The 16,360-nt window shown below is 62.5% G+C and overlaps 2 protein-coding genes across 2 annotated transcripts; both read left to right on the forward strand.

Annotated features, from left to right (window-relative positions):
• The first annotated feature begins 3,137 nt into the window (after positions 1-3,137).
• On the forward strand, positions 3,138-7,289 carry LOC116493153 (extracellular serine/threonine protein kinase FAM20C-like). Its single transcript, XM_032194300.1, has 10 exons — positions 3,138-3,610; positions 4,464-4,639; positions 4,719-4,797; positions 5,118-5,210; positions 5,473-5,588; positions 5,684-5,864; positions 5,977-6,086; positions 6,635-6,716; positions 6,921-6,980; positions 7,055-7,289. The coding sequence occupies exons 1-10, from the start codon at positions 3,138-3,140 to the stop codon at positions 7,287-7,289; spliced, it is 1,605 nt and encodes a 534-aa protein (XP_032050191.1).
• A 1,156-nt stretch (positions 7,290-8,445) lies between these two features.
• Positions 8,446-15,824, forward strand: SUN2 (Sad1 and UNC84 domain containing 2). Its single transcript, XM_032205686.1, has 18 exons — positions 8,446-8,515; positions 8,872-9,013; positions 9,318-9,493; positions 9,607-9,741; positions 9,880-9,975; positions 10,200-10,293; positions 10,411-10,481; positions 10,703-10,824; positions 10,965-11,189; positions 11,274-11,351; positions 11,444-11,487; positions 11,647-11,812; positions 11,895-12,122; positions 12,678-12,762; positions 12,849-12,964; positions 13,111-13,278; positions 13,420-13,512; positions 13,806-15,824. The coding sequence occupies exons 2-18, from the start codon at positions 8,895-8,897 to the stop codon at positions 13,917-13,919; spliced, it is 2,130 nt and encodes a 709-aa protein (XP_032061577.1). The 5' UTR covers positions 8,446-8,515; positions 8,872-8,894; the 3' UTR covers positions 13,920-15,824.
• The last annotated feature ends 536 nt before the right edge of the window (positions 15,825-16,360 follow it).

Raw genomic sequence — 16,360 nt, forward strand, 5'->3', positions numbered from 1 at the left:
AAAATAGTTCAGGAGGCGTGGAGGTAAGCGAGCAGCACTGTAGCTGAGGCGAAGGCCGGCAGCAGGTCCCTCACCCTGGTGGCTCCTAGGTACCGGAGAAGCATTTTCACCCTCACTTTGAATTCCTCCCCCCAGCACAAGCCACAGCGCTGACCCAAGTCCACCACGATACCTGCTTGGCGCAGCAGGGCACGGTGCCAGGGTTGTGGGGCGGTCTGGAAGACTCCGAATCCTTTCAGCTTCCTCTTGCTGTGGTTGCCCTGCTCTGTCTGGCTCCAGCTGGCTGCGTTTAAATGAAAGCAGCGCTGTTGTCTGGCGCTGCCTGCAGCTGGCAGGTGGAAGAGCTGGTCTTCTGTTCCAAGGCTTTCCACCTCCCCTGCCTTTTCCGTCTCTAGATCCAGAGGGAAAGGTAAAGCCGGGTCTTTGGAACGCGCTGGAGCACGATGATACCCTCAGATACACCATAGCCCCTTTCATTGCGCTTCTTTCCTGCTAATGAATAATTAACTGCTGTGTGCGGGTGCATGGTCATGGGCATCTCTGCAGGGTCGCGCTGACCTGCGGGGAGAGGCAGCCGCTTACCTCAGCGTGTAATTTTTGGCCTCCCGTTATCTGCGTGGCCCCCAGCTCGTGTCTCTGTGACCTGCACCCACCGTGAGTGAACGTTGGCCAGTCCCCGGCCTCCTCGAAGCACGAGGGTAAGAGCTGGCCCACGAAAAGCGACCAGGAAGAAGCCAACCCCTCCTTGAGCTGGTCCGAATGCTTGTTGTAATGTGAAAACATAAAATTCAGCTGTGTGTGTGTCGAGGCCCCGAGCAAATATTCCGCAGGATCAGCTTTCCTGCCCGTCACAAGTCGAATCATGCTGTGCTGGCTCCTCTGCCTTAGAGAGAAAAAAAGAGGCTTTCAGCCTCCTTTTGCTGCAGAACTGACGCTTTTGGGCACGCCTGATATTCACGGGGGAGTAAAGTTCATGGGTCGGGGGCAGCCCCTTGTTGTCCCGTGTTTTCCCTCCGCCACTGATGCTTGGGAGCCTGCTGGGCCTGTTTGCTTTCCGTTATAAAACCGGAATCTCTCGCCGGAGGTTTTTACCTTAAAAAAAAATTCAAACAGAAAGCTGGGGAGCTTGGGATCAGGCATCTCGCTATTGTGTTCTCCTCTCCCTGCCATTTCTTGCCCGCCATTCAAAAGCCTCGAGGCTGAGTCAGAGGGAAAAGAGATGAAAAACTCGGGGTGAGGCATCGGTGCCAGCCACGGCGCCCCTTTCTATCCGGCCGTCGCGGGAAGCCGGAGCGTGGCTGCGCGTCGTGACTTCATCCCTCCCCGCCGAGGGGAGACGGGCAACCTCGTGTGCGGCTCCTCCTCCGTCCCGCAGGTGACTCGAGCCCGCTGCGAAGGGGTAAAGGAGCTGGGAAAAAAAATATGGAGGGGAAGAGGTGCAAATTCGATCGCTTCTCCATGAGGATGTCATGGCAACACGGCACAGCACCGGGCTGCCGGGCAGGCTTTGAAGCTCCCCAGCTCTTCCCCGCTGCTGCAGGCTCGCGTTTGACTCGCTGAAAAATCTTTTGGTTAATATTTAATGCCGGCATTGAAGTGCTAAGGGTGGTGAGCGCCCCACCTATGCCCCTATTCCTCTGCTTTCCCATTCGGGGCTGAATTAGGGCTGGGGAGGGGATTTGTGGGCTCCCCTAGCATGGTCAGAAGGACGCCTTCAACCCATAGAGGGGAGAGAAGGCCCGGGGCTATCTGGGCTGGCTCTAGGACATCGGAGGGACATTTCTGTCCCCCTGCCATGCTACGAGCCCAGTTTGGAGCTGCTGCTGGGGCACTGGGAGGACTGGGGGGGGTCTCCCTCTCCCTTTGCTCTCCCAGAGCTGGATAAAAGAACCCATGGCCCTGCTCCCAGAGCCGAGCCCAGCTTCTTTGAGGCGAGCGGTTCGCACATGGTTTTGCTTTCTGTTTTTTTCTTTTTTTTTTTTTTTTTGTGGTAAGCAATGACCTAACGATCCTGTGTTCCAGCCACAGCCCCTCCTCGGCGCCTTCTTTCCAAAAAAACGCGCACCCAGAGCGGATCCAGAAAGCTTCCTGGTGCAAGACGCCGCGTTCCCTTCCCCGAGCGAGCCATCTGCTCCCCTCCGCCCGGCTCCTTCTGCGCGCCTCGGAGCTCGCCAGCCCGGCGGGGAGCAGCTCTCCTCCCCGGCGTGCCCCGGCTGCCCTCGGCCGTGCTGTTTTCTCACACGGCGGCGGCGAGGGGAAGGAAACGCGGGGCTGGTTTATCTGGGGCAGCTGGCGGTGTCAGCCGGAGGCGGTTTCCAAGCAACTGGCACACCACGGGACGCAGCGAGCCGGGGACACCGCGTTCCTGGTGCCCGCGTGGGCCCGATGGGGCCGGGCAGCACGAGCGAGAGGGTAGCGCAGGGCCGTGGTGCAGGAGGAGGGCTCCAGCCCGGCTCCCTGCCTGCTCCAGAGGTGCTCAGCGCAGCCCCGGTGCTGCACCTCTCCTGCCGAGCCCGTCCTTACACCGCCAGCCCAAATTTTCAGCGATGCTGCTCCTCAAATCCTAGTTATTTTACCCAGCTGCTGTTTTTTTTTTTGAAAGGCGGTTGCACGCAAACATCCGTGGATAGATGGGGAGGGGGGAAAGTTGCCCAGCCTGGGCAGCGGGAGCAAAATTGATTTATGAGCGTGGATGTAAATAGTAGGAACCTCACAGATGGGATGGAGAAAGGGCAGAAGCAAGGTTAGCTGGGCAGGTGGGAGCCCAGAGGGGTGGGATGTGCAGGCGACCTGTTTTTTTTTCTGTTTTTCCCCATGTGCGATTTATCTGTGGCCATCTCTGTCCCCGAGCCACCTGCAGCTATCGATTTGGAACTTGCCCCGTTCACGCTAACCTTGGCACTGGCAGCTCGTCCCTTATCAGCGCCGATAAACCCCGCTGCAGCCTCCTAGCCCCCTGCCTGTCCCCCCGGCCGCGTCATCCCACCGAGCCCTTCCCGTGTCTCTGCACCAGCTGCTTTTTGCTGCGATGCTCTAGACCTAGGACCCCAAATCTCTAATTTCTGCTTGGGGTCGAGACGGGGCCGTGGATGCTCTGAGTCCCTGCTCACCCCGCGTGGGTGCCCAGGCCCGGCAGGATGCGGCGCCGGCTGCAGACGCTCGTCCAAAGGAAATTTAAAATCCTCCTCCTCCTCCTCCTGCTCTCGGCCCTCCTGCTGCACCTGGCGATGGATTTAGCTCTCCCCACAGCTCGCAGGCTCTGGAGCTCTGGTGGGAAAGCACCGAAAGCCTCGGGTGCCATGGCAGGCAGCCCCTTGCTGGCCGGCCCCAAAAAGCTGAGCCTGCGGATCCTCCAGGACTTCAGCGGCAGCAACGGCTCCGTGGAGAGAAGCTCCCACCCGCGGGGAGCAGGGCCAAAAATAAAGGACCCAGGGGCCCAGCAGCAGCGTGGGGACGTGAATCAGGCACGGACCAAGGGGTCCAAGCTGGCTGCGCTGTTTGAGCATCCCCTCTACAACATCCCAATGCCGGAGGTTACAGACAAGGACAAGCTGTTCGTCGTCAACCCCATGGAGAAGTTCAGCCTGCAAAGCAGTGGGAGCGACGAATGGTGAGGAGCGGGATGGGTTTTTTGGGGGGGATACCTGGCAGTGTTTGAGGTGGGGACCAAACAGGTCGTTTCCCTGGTGAAGCAGCATCCCACCCCGCACAGCCCCAGCGCCAAGCGAGCTGCTCCTGTGCCTCAGCTCCTGTCTCAGCCCCAAGTTTCCAGGCTGCTACCCTGGGGAGCTGCAGGGAGCCTGCCTGCCCGTGTAGCACACGGCGAAGTCAAAGGAGAGGCTTCAATTATTCATAGTATTATGTATAATATCTTCTGGGTCATCTCCTCACCTCCTTGCCATCCCCAGCGCACAGACTTTGGCCTGTCCCTGTACCCGAGGACCTCCCCGCTCCAGATTTCCAGCTGGTTTTATCCCCCCTCTCTCACCTGCCCGATGCTGGAAGCGCAAAGCCCCAAATGTAGGTTAGCCGTTGTCACGAGACCGCTGCCGCCCTGCGTTTCACAGGGCGCTCGCTGACCTCCTTCGGCTCCGCCGTGCGGTGATCTCACTGCTGCCGGGCGCCTATTTTTGGCCCCGCGCCACTAACCCCCTCATTAGGTGGGAAGATATTAAAAGAGTTACCGTCAGCAGGACGTAGCACACCTTCCAAAGGCGGTGGCTGCTGGAAATGAGAGAGAACAGGGGCTGGTCTGGGAGCTGCTGTCCACAAACTGCTGTTTGCTCCATCTCTGAGGACCCACCACCTTGTCCACCACTCCTGGTGGGAGGTGGGCCTGGCTTGTTTTGCCTCCAGCCTGCATTTTCCCAGAGAGACGTGGATTTGGGTCCCCAGGGAAGGTGCTAACATCCCGACTAAACGCTGTCGTTGTTGTTGGGGTGGTGGTGGCTGTCGGGCTGCAGGGTCAGCAGCAGTAAAGCCGAGGCGATCCTCCCGACAGGGAAGACGGCCTACGACACCTACCCCGCCTGGCTCAAATTCCACGTCGGCATCAACCGCTACGAGCTGTACCCCCGCCGGGACCCCCTGATGCCCACCCTCCTCCACGACCTGGCCACCATGAGGATCGTCAGCTCGGGTACCCTACCCCTACACGCACCCCTGTCCCTCCACCCCATGCCTGCTGTCCCGCCTCACCCTCATCTGCCCCCTTCCAGTGCAGAAGTCCGGTGGCACCCAGCTGAAGCTCATCATGACCTTCCCGAATTACGGGCAGGCCCTGTTCAAGCCCATGAAGTGAGTAGAGCCGTGCTCTGGGCCCCAAAACTGGGTGGCCCGCTTCTCCTCGCCTTCCCCGGCGCGGCCGGCGGCGGGCTGGGCGCAGCTCGTGATGGGGTAGTGACCTCCAGTGGTGGGAAGGAGAAGAAGATGGTCCATGAGGACCATTTTCCAGCCCGTGGCCCGGTGGGATTTGGGGCCTCAGCACCCAGCGGGGCACATCTGGAAGAAGTTCTTCCTGGCCATGTCTGCGGTGGCACCAGGGACACTCTAACGGGGCCAAGCAGGAGGTGACCCCATCCTTGGCCATCATCCCCAATCCTACCTGCTCCTTGCAGGCAGAGCCGGGACCAGGAGACCCCCATGGACTTCTTCTACTTCTCGGACTTTGAGAGGCACAACGCGGAGATCGCAGCCTTTCACCTGGACAGGTGGGTCTTCGTGCTGCTCTGTGCCCAAAAAATGGTGTCTGCATGGGTTTGGGGGTGAGAAACCTGGCCTAGAGGTTCCTCTGGGGGTCTGCAACCTCCAAGCACACTTGGCATCCAACTGTGGGAGCAGATCCTTGAGCCATGTCTTCACCCCTGTGTCATATGTGGCGAGGGACACCTGCACCTCACGGTGCTTGGAGTAACTCGGTGTGAGAAAACAGGCTCAGTCGACAAGAAATTGCGCCTAGTCCTGCATTTTTAGGATCCTGGATTTCCGGCGAATCCCTCCGGTTTCTGGCCGCCTGGTGAACATCACGAAGGAGATCCGGGACATCACAACCGACAAGAAACTGGCCAAGACTTTCTTCATCTCCCCAGGTGAGCCCCGTCCTCGGGGAGCAGGGCCGCTTTGTGCACGTCTGGTCCGCGTCTGGCCCGCTCTCCGTCACCCTTTGCTTTGTCCCCCACGCCAGCGGGCAACGTCTGCTTCTACGGGGAGTGCTCCTACTACTGCTCCACCGAGCACGCGCTGTGTGGCAAACCCGACCAGCTGGAGGGCTCCGTGGCCGCCCTGCTGCCCGACAAAGCCCTGGCCAAGCGCCGCTCCTGGCGCAGCCCCTGGCGCCGCTCCTACCACAAGAGCAAGAAGGCCGAGTGAGCTGGGACAGGGACACGCACGGGTGGAGGATGCATGGGGGATCAGTGGGGCTGCCTGGGTTGCCCCGTGGTGGTTGTCACAGCCCCGTCACCCGTGCGCTGCCCGCAGGTGGGAGCTGAACCCCAACTACTGCGCCCAGGTGCGCCAGACGCCGCCCTACGACAGGGGCCATCGCCTGCTGGACCTCATCGACATGACGGTGCTCGACTTCCTCATGGGTGAGCCGCGTGCCACGGGGATTTCTCCCCACACCCTTTCTCCCCTCCTTGAAGCAGCTGAGCTGCGAGCTGTAGGGTGGTCGCTGCTACTTCAGGGAAACAGTGGACGTGTGTGGTGGCCTCGTTTCTCCTCTCCGTGGTGGGTGGTGGTTGCTGGACCGTGTCAGTCAGACGTGTGGAGAGACAGGTCACAAAGCTCCCCGCGGGGGCACGAGGGGAAAACCCACCGTCACGGCCTGCTTATCGCCAGCTGGGTGGGCATTGCCCCGTGCAAGCTGCTTCCTCCCACTTTCCCCCTCAATTTTCCAGCAGCTGATGTTCCCATGGTCATGGTCATGGTCAGACTGGGGAGCGGGCTTAGCACAATGAGGGTGCTCTCCCTCCCTGTTCCCATATCCCAAATTAGGGACCAGAGAACCGCTGTGTACATGGGTGAGGCCGCTCGGCCCATCCCAGCACCCAGCCTTTCCCTGCTCCCATCCCCGAGGACCCCGCGTGAATCCCTGCTGCTCTCACCCTCTCCTCACCCCTTCCCCTCCCTGCTGCAGGCAACATGGACCGGCACCACTACGAGACCTTCGAGAAATTCGGGAACGACACCTTCCTGCTTCACCTGGACAACGGCCGCGGGTAAAGGCGGAGAGGGGGCCCGGCCACCCCAAAGGAGGGGACACAGTTGGGGCAGAGGGATGCCGAGGGTTTTAGATGATTGTGGCCCAAAACATCAGCCACTGTTGGGGTGTTTTAGGGCACACTGGGGTGTTTTGGGGCACACTGGGGTGTGTTGGGGCACACTGCGTGCCCTGATGCCATCCCAATGGGTTTCTCCCCCAGCTTCGGCAAGCACTCGCACGACGAGATGTCCATCCTGGCCCCGCTCCAGCAGTGCTGCAGGTGAGCCGCCCCCACCGCCTTTCCTTTTGGGGGAAAATAACCCCCCTTCCCGACACCGAGCCCTCTTTCCTCAGCATCAAGAAGTCGACCTACCTGCGGCTGCAGCTGCTGGCCACCCGGCCCTACCTCCTGAGCGAGCTGCTGCGGGAGGCGCTGGCCGCCGACCCCCTGGCACCCATCCTGAGCGAACCCCACCTGCGGGCGCTGGACCGGCGCCTGGGCAAGGTGCTGGCGGCCGTGGGACGCTGCCTGGCCCGGGCAGCCCGGCCCGGGGAGGTGCTGGTGGATGATGTGGGGCCGTGGGTGTGATATGGGGTCGGACGGACAGGGTTCAGCACCCTGCAGGCGCAGGGTGTGTGGCGTTGGGGTTTGGCGGCCCCGTACACCGTGGTGTGGATGGGGACATTTGGGGTGATGCGGTGGGGCAGACTGGGAGGATCGCTGGGACGGGTGGCTTATTTAAATAAAAAGGTTGGCCTAGTGGAGAAAACATTCGGGATCCTGGCCACCGGGGCTGTTTTTCCAGTCCTGGACTACCTCTGCGTGCCGGGACACGTCGTACGGGCCCTGCAAACCCTTTTAGGAAGAGCAGGGATTTTTCCAGCCTTTCCCCAGCCTGCGGCAAGCTCCTCCAGAGCTCCCCGTTTCAATGGGGCCGTCTGCGAGCTCCGTGGCACGGCGCCGGCCTCCCCCAGCAGGGTCCCTGCGTGCTGGCATGGGGAAACCGAGGCACGGGCTCCCCACGTCCCTGCCTCTTCCCGGAGCCGCCCGCCTCTTCCCACTCGCCTCGACTTACCCAACTCGTGCCGCTCTGCCCCCGGATTTCCCACACCCACCCGAAAATCCCCGTGGCGGCCCCAACGTCGCCCGCAGAGGTGGCTCCAGCAGGGGACAGCTTCACCCCGGGGCCCGGCACCCTATTTAGCGTCCGGCTTATCCCCTAAGCCTCGCCGGGGGTTTAATCTGGGTGTATTTGCGTCAGCCGGGGGCAGGTGCTATGGGATGGGGGCGCTGGTGGTGGCCGGGAGCCGTCCCCGGGGGCAGCGGGCTGGGGGTGGCAAGGGGGATATGGGGTATGGGTTGGGGATATATGGCCAAGGTGGGGGAGCCATGGGAAGGGGGAAAAATGAGGGGAGGCTGGGAAATGGTGCGGGATTTAGGCCGGAGGGAGAAATGGGATGGAAAGAGGAAAAGAAAAAATAAATAAATAAAAAATTAAAAAAAAAAAAAAACCGAAAAAAAAAAAAAAAGAAAAAAGGGAACTATTTTTAAAAAAAGGGACAAAGGGTTGCTGTGCTCGTTACACAACGGGCCCGTGGGACTTTTGGCTCCCCCCCCCTCCTTGTTTTATTTTTTTTGGGGGGGGCCGCGGGCGCGCGCGCGCCGTGCACGGGGCGGGGCGGGGGAGGAGGAGCTGGGGGGGGGTGGAGGGGGGGGGGGAGCGGCTGCAAAACAAAAGGGAGCGGCGAGGAGGCGGCGGCAGGGCCGGGGGGGGCCGCTGCGCTGCTGCTTCTGGGCTCAGCCCCTGGCACCCGGTGGGTTTGGGGCCGGGGAGGGGGGCGTTTTGGGGAGGGAGGGGGGTGCCCGGTGGGGTGGGGTTGGGGTGGAGAGGGGGGGTTGGGTGGATGGGGGGGTGGGTTTAGGGGGGTGTTGTGGCAATGGGGGTGGCGTGAGGTGGTGCAATTTTGGGGGGGGAGGTGGGGGGGAGGGGGCGAGGAGGCCCCCCATAAAGGGTTGGTCCCATCCCTGCTGCGCCTTGGGCACTGCACGACCTGGGGTGTGCCCTAAATGTGTCCGTGTCCCCTAAATGTGTCCGTCCCCTAAATGTGGGTGTCCCCCCCCCGCACGCCCAGGCTGACCCCAGCCCCTCTGCGTGTCCCCGTCCCCCCAGGTGAGCCGTGTCCCCCCCACGCCATGTCGCGCCGCAGCCAGCGCCTCGTCACCTCGCGCTACTACCCGGGGGACGAGGATGCCGCCAGCAGCAGCTCCCTGCTGGGGGGCCACCAGACGCCCTTCAAGGAGACCACCAGCAGGTATGGGGCGGACAGACAGACAGACAGATGGACAGGGGGGGTGCTGGGGCTCTCCTGCACCCCGCACGCCCGCTCCCAGCAGCCTCGGGCTGGGTGGCGGGAGGGGAAGCGCGCTGCGAGCGCCGGAAAACCGCAGCGGTGCGAGCGGAAACGGGGCCGGGGGCTCCCCACCTAGGGGCTGGTGGCAGCGGGTTTCGCAAGCAGCGGTTGCGCTGTCCCAAAGCCGAGGATGGCCTCTCGCCACCCCCCGGCCGTGTATCCGCTGCTGTATGGTGCCCATGAGCCCGTTCTCGCCCCCTCCCAGCAGGACAGTGCGGAGGAAGTCGAGCAGCACCAAGCGGCTGTCCCCCGCCCCGAGCACCCAGACCTCCTACTACAGCGAGTCCATGATGAGCGAGTCCTACCTGGGGGGCAGCCGGGGACTGGCTGCCCTGGGCACCTCCGGGCTGGACGATCCCCTGGACAGGAGCATTTATTGGGGTGAGCCCGTCCTCAGTCACCAACCGGGGTGTTGGGGTGCCCCAAGCTGGTTTTTGGGATGGCTGGATGCTTGGGGGGCTCCGTGGGGTTGATTTTTATGTGGGGGGATGCAGGTGGGGAGTTCTCCACTAGGAGGAGAAGAGGCACAGGGGACACGGAGTCCAGTAAGGTCAACGGGCTGCTGGAGAGCAAGACCTACGACACCTACGCCTCCTCGTCCGGGTACTCCTCGGAGGACGACTACGCTGGTAGGGACGCGGTGGCGGGTCCCCAGCTTGTGGCCAGCCCCCTCCTGCACCCCGATCCCTACTCAAAGCCTTCACCTGTGGTGCAAGGCAGGTGTGTGGGTGCCACCTGATGTCTCGCTGCCTCTCCCGTCCCTCCAGGTCACTTTTACTCCAGCCAGAGTGGCTCCGGCTCGGGGCTGAGGTCCGCAGCCTCCAGGGTCGGCTCCTTCCTCTGGCAGGTGCTGACCTCGCCGGGTAAGTGGGGTCTGGGTATAGGGGGGGTGTTTCTGGAGGCAGCTTTCTTCCCTGCTGGCATCTCCCCTCCCTGCAGGGAGCCTTGTTCTCCCCTTTAGGTGCCGCTCGTAAAAATAAACCCAAGTCGCAGAAGGGACAAAGTCAGCGGTGGGGTTTGGGGAGGCCCAGGAGGGGCGGTGGTGGAGGTGAAGGATCCTCTCTGAACCCCGTTCCTCCCTCCCCAGTCCACTTTGTAGGGTGGCTCTTCTCCTGCGTGGGCGCCGCCTGGCACCGCCTGACCGGCCGGGCTCCCCAGCTGGCACGCGTCCCCTTATCGAGGTGAGCAGGACCCCGGGGGTGGGGGAAACGTGGGGAGACCCCATTCCTCTGCGAGCGGGTGCCCCACGGGGCCCCATCCCGGTGCTATGGGATCCATCCCCGGCCCTCTTCCTTCAGGCGCTACCCATGGCTGAAGAAGTCCCTGCTGCTGCTGCTGCTCCTCCTGCTCCTCGCTGCGGCTGCCTACGGTGAGGAGGCCCCACGGTGCCCTTTATCCCCTTGCCTCGAGGTCTGGGGCAGTGCCGTGGTGGTGTGGGGTGGAGATACGGGGCTGGAGAGACATCGTGCTCCTCCTGGGCCTTGGTTTGGGGGTGACGGGGATGGGACGGTAGCCGGCTCAGTGTGGCGTGCCCGCTCTGTCCCCGTCGCCACCCCCTTGTTGAACCATTTTATAACCCCACATCCCCAGGAGCTTGGTACTTCTACCCCTACGGCCTGTCGACGCACAGCCTCCCCGCCTTCCCCTGGTGGGGGGCTGGACGGCTTTCCTCCTCCTCCTTTGGGGAACGGGACGTCACCGCTCTGGACCAGGTAAACCACCCAAAGGAGGAGGTAGTTGGTGGGAACAGGCCCCGAAACTCCCAAGGGAGCTTCCCCGCTGTCCCGGCAAGCAGCAAGGGGCCGGGACGCTGCACGGGGGGGCTGCATGGCGCCTTGCCTTCCCCACTCAGGGGCTGCGGGGGGAGCAGCGGCTCCTGGCTCGCTTCCAGGTCCTGGAGAAGCGTTTCGAGGCGCTGGAGGCCGAGGTGTCGCGGTGGGAGCTGCGACGAGGAGCGGCGGCGGCGGGGAGCGAGCCGCCCCCGGGGGACATCCTGGGGCTGCTGGAGGGGCTGCTGAGCCGCCGCGAGGCGGGGATGAAGGAGCAGCTCCGCGGGGACGTGGCCGGGCAGCTCCAGGTGAGGGGTGTTGAGGGGTGTGAGGGGGGTGTGGGGGTGCACGGGGACGGGCTCCGATGTCCCCTCCTTGTCCTCGCCCTGCAGGGGGAGCTGGACGCCCTGCGAGCACAGGTGCAGAGGGACGTGGACGGGCGGCTGGAGAGGATGGCGCGCGCCTCGCAGGTGAGGGGATGGACACCCGCTGCTGCCTGCGGTGAGCTCGCTGCCATCACCGCGGATCTCACCCGGCGTTTTGTTCCTCCTTGTGCTGGCAGGAGATGGAGGCCCGCTTGCTGGAGCTGAATTCGGGGTGGCAGAGGTAATGGCACATCACAGCGCAGGGACAAAACCCCTGCTGAGGTGCTCTGGGGGAGGGATCCGGACCCATTTTGCTCGGGGTTGGGGAGGAAGGAGGGTGAAGGTGGGGGAGGCACCTCGGCACAGCCATTTTGTGGTGTTTCTCCTCCTCGTGGCGCAGCTCGGTGCGCGAGGACCTGCGAGGAGGCTTCCAGCAGGCCCTGGGCGAGCTGGAGCAGGAGGTGGCGGGGCTGCGCAGGGAGCTGGCGGGGCTCAAGTCGGACCAGGAGGCGATGGGCAAGCACGTGGAGGGGCTGCTGGAGCAGCTCAAGGCGCTGCGGGCTGACGTGAGTCCCGAACCCCGCTCCCCCAAGCACTTTTTTCGTTTCAGCCCCTGCGAGGGGCTGAGCTCTGCCGCCGCGGTTTCAGGTGGAGGCGCAGATGCCGGCGTGGATCGGCCGGGTCCTGTTGCAGCCCCGGCGGGACGGCGCGGCCGCCCTCGTCCTCCAGCGGGAGGACTTGCACGCGGAGCTGCAGGCCCTGGAGCACAAGATCCTGGCCAAAATGCAGGAGGAGCGCAGGCTGTCGGCGCGGGAGGCCTCGGCCGGCATCGGCGTGGCCCTGCGGCCAGGGGGTGCCGGGGGGGTGACGGAGGAGGTGAGCCCTGGGACACGGCGACAGTCACGGGTTGGGGACCCCACAAAGGGCTCACAGAGGGCTGCCTCATTTTTCCCCGTGCCTCGCGGCGGTGCTGAGTCACTTGGGGCAAAGTATTTTGGCGGAATGACACCAGAAGAAAAAAATGAGGCTGTTTGCTTTGGAAAGATTCGTTGGCAGCTCCCTGCCGAGGGTGGGATCGAGCGGGACTGGCACGGGCTTCGTGTACGCGGGTTTGGCTCCTAAAGGACACCCGGTGCCCTGCTGGGACCTCGGATTTGGTGGTGCCACCCTTGGGCCTGCTCCCCGTCCCCCTCCATGGGCATCAGGAAGGCCGAGCCTGGGTGCTGCCTGTTCCCTCGCCCCGTGCTTTTCAGCAGGGGGTATTTTTAGCAACCTCTAACGAGGCTTTGCAGCTGAGTGCGTGTCCTCCCGTTTTTGCCGCGCTGATTCATCGCCCGCCTGCTCCGTGGGAAGGGCTCTGGGTGCCGTGGAGGGGGCAGGACCCTCCCCCCCTCGCCCTGATTTCACCCCTCTGATCCTTGCCCCCTGCAGCAAGTGCACCTCATCGTGGACCAGGCGCTGAAGCGCTACAGTGAGGACCGCGTGGGGATGGTCGACTACGCCCTGGAGTCGGCGGGTAGGTGGCGGGGGACAGGCTGTGGGGGGGCTATTTTGTGGGGTGCCAGCGCTCAGCTTACCCCTGCCCTCCCCTCGCCCTGCCAGGGGCCAGCGTGATCAACACCCGCTGCTCCGAAACCTACGAGACGAAGACGGCGCTGCTCAGCTTGTTCGGCATCCCCCTGTGGTACCAGTCGCAGTCCCCGCGGGTCATCCTGCAGGTGAGCACCCGGGGAGCGGGGAGAGATGGGTGGCCCTGAGGGGTTTTAGCGGGGTGTTGGTGGGAAGAAAACCCACGGCGAGCATGGGATAAGGCTGCTTGCTGCTGATACCTAAAGGGCTGCCGTTCCCCTTCCCGCCCGCGTAGCCAGACGTCAACCCCGGGAACTGCTGGGCCTTCCGCGGCTCCCAGGGCTTCGCCGTCATCCGGCTCTCCAGCCCCATCCGCCCCACGGCCGTCACGCTGGAGCACATCCCCAGAGCCCTCTCGCCCCAGGGGATCATCCCCAGCGCCCCCAAGGACTTCAGCGTCTACGTGAGTAGAGCCCGGGGGGGAAAGTTGGGGAGGGCGTCGCGGCGGAGGATGCTGGCGAGCCTCATGGCTCCGTCTCCTTCTCCCACCCTGGCCCCGCTGCCCGCCCCCAGCTCTCCCTTTCTGCCTCCCCGCTCCCCGTAGGGCTTGAAGGAGGAGCGCGATGAGGAGGGCCTCCTCCTGGGGCGCTTCACCTACGACCAGGACGGCAACCCCATCCAAACGTTCCTCCTGGAGGTGAGGCGCGGCGCTGCTGTCCGAGCAAAGAACCGCAGGAGGGAACCGGGGGGGGGTGGTGGTGAGGATTTGGGGTGGGTTGTGTGATCCTCAGAGCCCTCAGATTGTGGCGTGGGGCACTTTGGGGTGACCACCTTGAGCCTTTCTTTCACTGGGAGCCGTGAGGAGAGGAGGCTCAGGGGGACGCTGGGGCCTCTCCCTGCTTGGGGGGACCTCCAAAACCCCCCTGGGTGGCCTCGGTGTCCCCCACCTCCACCAGGGCGCTGCTGTGACCCATCTCCCCTGTCCCCAAGGGTGACGCCGTGGGCGCCTTCCAGCTGGTGGAGCTGCAGGTGCTGAGCAACTGGGGCCACCCCGAGTACACCTGCATCTACCGCTTCCGCGTGCACGGGGAGCCGGCGCACTGACCCCCCCCTCGGACGGAGACGTGTCGGGGTGCCGGAGGAGCCGCCCCCTCCTTTTTTTTCCCCCCACTTCGCCTTTGCCTGCGCTGCTGCTTGCGGAGGAGAGGACTTTCTGCCTGCAAAGGGGGTGAGGCGAGAGCACCCCCGCGCGGGGTCGCTTTCGGTACATTTCGGACACTTTTGGTGGTTTTTTTTTGAAGCTCGTTTTTCTGCCGGGGCCGGGCGGCCCCCCCCAACCCCACAACTTTGTGGTGGCACATGCACCCTTCCCGCGGCTGGGGGCAATTCTGCAGCGGGCTTCGCGTGGGCTGGGGAGCGATGCAGCGCCTCCCCTCTGTGCTTCTCGGGCTCCGAAGGACCTCCAAACCTTGGATAGCGGGCTGGCGGAGGGGAGTCATTAACAGTATTAACGAAGTATTAATAGAAAAGTAGAGGATGGAGGGGAGAAACGCAGCAGGTGTGGGTTGCAAAGCTCCCGCTTGTTAACCTTGAGGATGCTCTTTGGAAACTGCTTCCCCAATGGGTTTGTTGTTTTTTTTTTTTTAAGGGGGTTGGGGGGCTATTTTCTGGTTAGGGTGTCGGGGATTTTTTTTTTTTTTTTTTTTTTTTTTTTGTAATAACAAAGGAAAAAACTTTTTCCGCACAATTTCTGCGGGACCGCTCAGGCGAGCGGCTTCCCCTCGCAGCGGGGCGAGGGCTTTGCTTAGCGCGAGGACACGTGGGAGAAGCTAAAAAGCTAAAAAGAAGCTGAGCAAGGCTGGACCGCTGGGCCAGGGCCCTCCCCGGGCTGCCAGCAGCGCTCCTGGCTCTGGAGGACGCCCTCCGGCGCACGTGTGTACAGGCAGCTATTGCTGGGACCTGCTGCCCCGCAATTTTCCCTGTCCCTGGCTGCTTTTTGGGAGCCAGGGCCGCAAGGCAACCCCAACCAACCCGCAGCACGCCTGGTTTCTAACTCAGCTGACGTTCCTGGGTAGTGTTTCTAACCTCAGTGTTTGTCTTACGTTTAGTTTTTTTTTTTTTTTAAATAATAATGTAATAAAAGCTGAAGGGCTCGTGTAGTGTTTCAGCCCTGTCGGATGCTGGCATCATCCTCCCAGGCTCTGGGAGGGGCACTGAGAGGCACCTCTGGTCTTTTCTGCTTGGAGAGCTGCAGGGCACAGGGTGTAGGGGAGGGCAGGGGGCTTTGCTGGCCCCAGGGGACAAGGGCAATGCTGGCCCCGTCTCTGCCCGGTTAAAATCACCCCCCGGAGAGCTGGGAGGCCCCACTGCCAAATCCCCTGGAGAGAAATCCTCTCCTATATCGAGCACGGAGCCTCGGCTTTTGGCATCCGTGGCCTGAGTTTATTTTAAGCTCGTCTGCAGCTGCCTGCTCCCCTCGGAGGCACAGCTTCTGTGAGCGCCCTGCACATGCAGCCAGGCCTGGCAGAGCGGTTCCCATGTTTATTCTGACGAGAAACAGAGAGGGGAAGGGGAAAGCTCTGCCCTTTGCTTACAGTTATCCATCTGTTGGAGGAGGCACAGGGCTGGAGAGCCTTTTCTTACCTCCCTTCTGGCTGCCTCGCCTGCAGCTTCTTCCACAAGGGCACCTGGGCACATTTATCCCTCCTGCCGATGCAGCAGGAGGAAGAAGAGGCAGCTGGCAGAGCAGACTTGCCCAATTTACTCCCTTTTCACTCCGTTTTCCTCCTTCACCCTCCCTCGTTCTGGGTTTGCCCTCCACCAGTGTTACGAATCAGCCCTGCGTAGCCGGCTGGGTGCAGGCAGATGCTGATGAATCTGTACTTGATGCTGTAGCCTGTTGCAAATGCTGCACTGTTTTTGTCCATGTTCTTTTTTAATCGAGATTGTAATTTATGCCTATGCAAAGAAAGAAGAAGAAAAAAAGACCAAGACAAATAAATTATATCAAAACTACCGAGAGTTGTTGGGTTATTTCGCAGACCCGGGCTGTGTCACAGCTGGCACCGTGCCTGCCTTGGCTCTCCGTGCCACGAAGCAGAGCTGAGCTGGGGTTGAGGGGAGGCTTTGGCACGAGGGCAGAGTCTGCCCAGCAGGAATTGCTGAGCTGGGCACTTGTTGTGCTTCCCTGCAGCTGCCCGAGCAGCAGGGAGCAGAGGCAGGCGCACACCAAGGCCACCTCAGGGCCTCAAACTGCCCCGGGGGATAAATGGGGAACGGGACGGGGTTGAAGGGCTGGGGATGAAGACAGGCAGAGGGCAGAGCACAGCTCCAGCAGCATCTCCAGGAGCCAGGGCTGTCTCCAAGCCACACTCACCTGTGTGCCAAAAGGGCCGTGCGGAGCAGAAGCCTTGGTGAACCTGAGATCAAGCAAAGAAAGCAGGAAAAGGCCAACACCAAGCCCTGGTGGGTCCTACAGCACAGAGCCACAGGGAGCGTGGCTCCGCGAGCGGCGCTTTTCCGGAGGGACAAAAAGCGACAAGACC

Source organism: Aythya fuligula, chromosome 1 (assembly GCF_009819795.1).
Source record: "Aythya fuligula isolate bAytFul2 chromosome 1, bAytFul2.pri, whole genome shotgun sequence".
NCBI lineage: Eukaryota > Metazoa > Chordata > Aves > Anseriformes > Anatidae > Aythya > Aythya fuligula.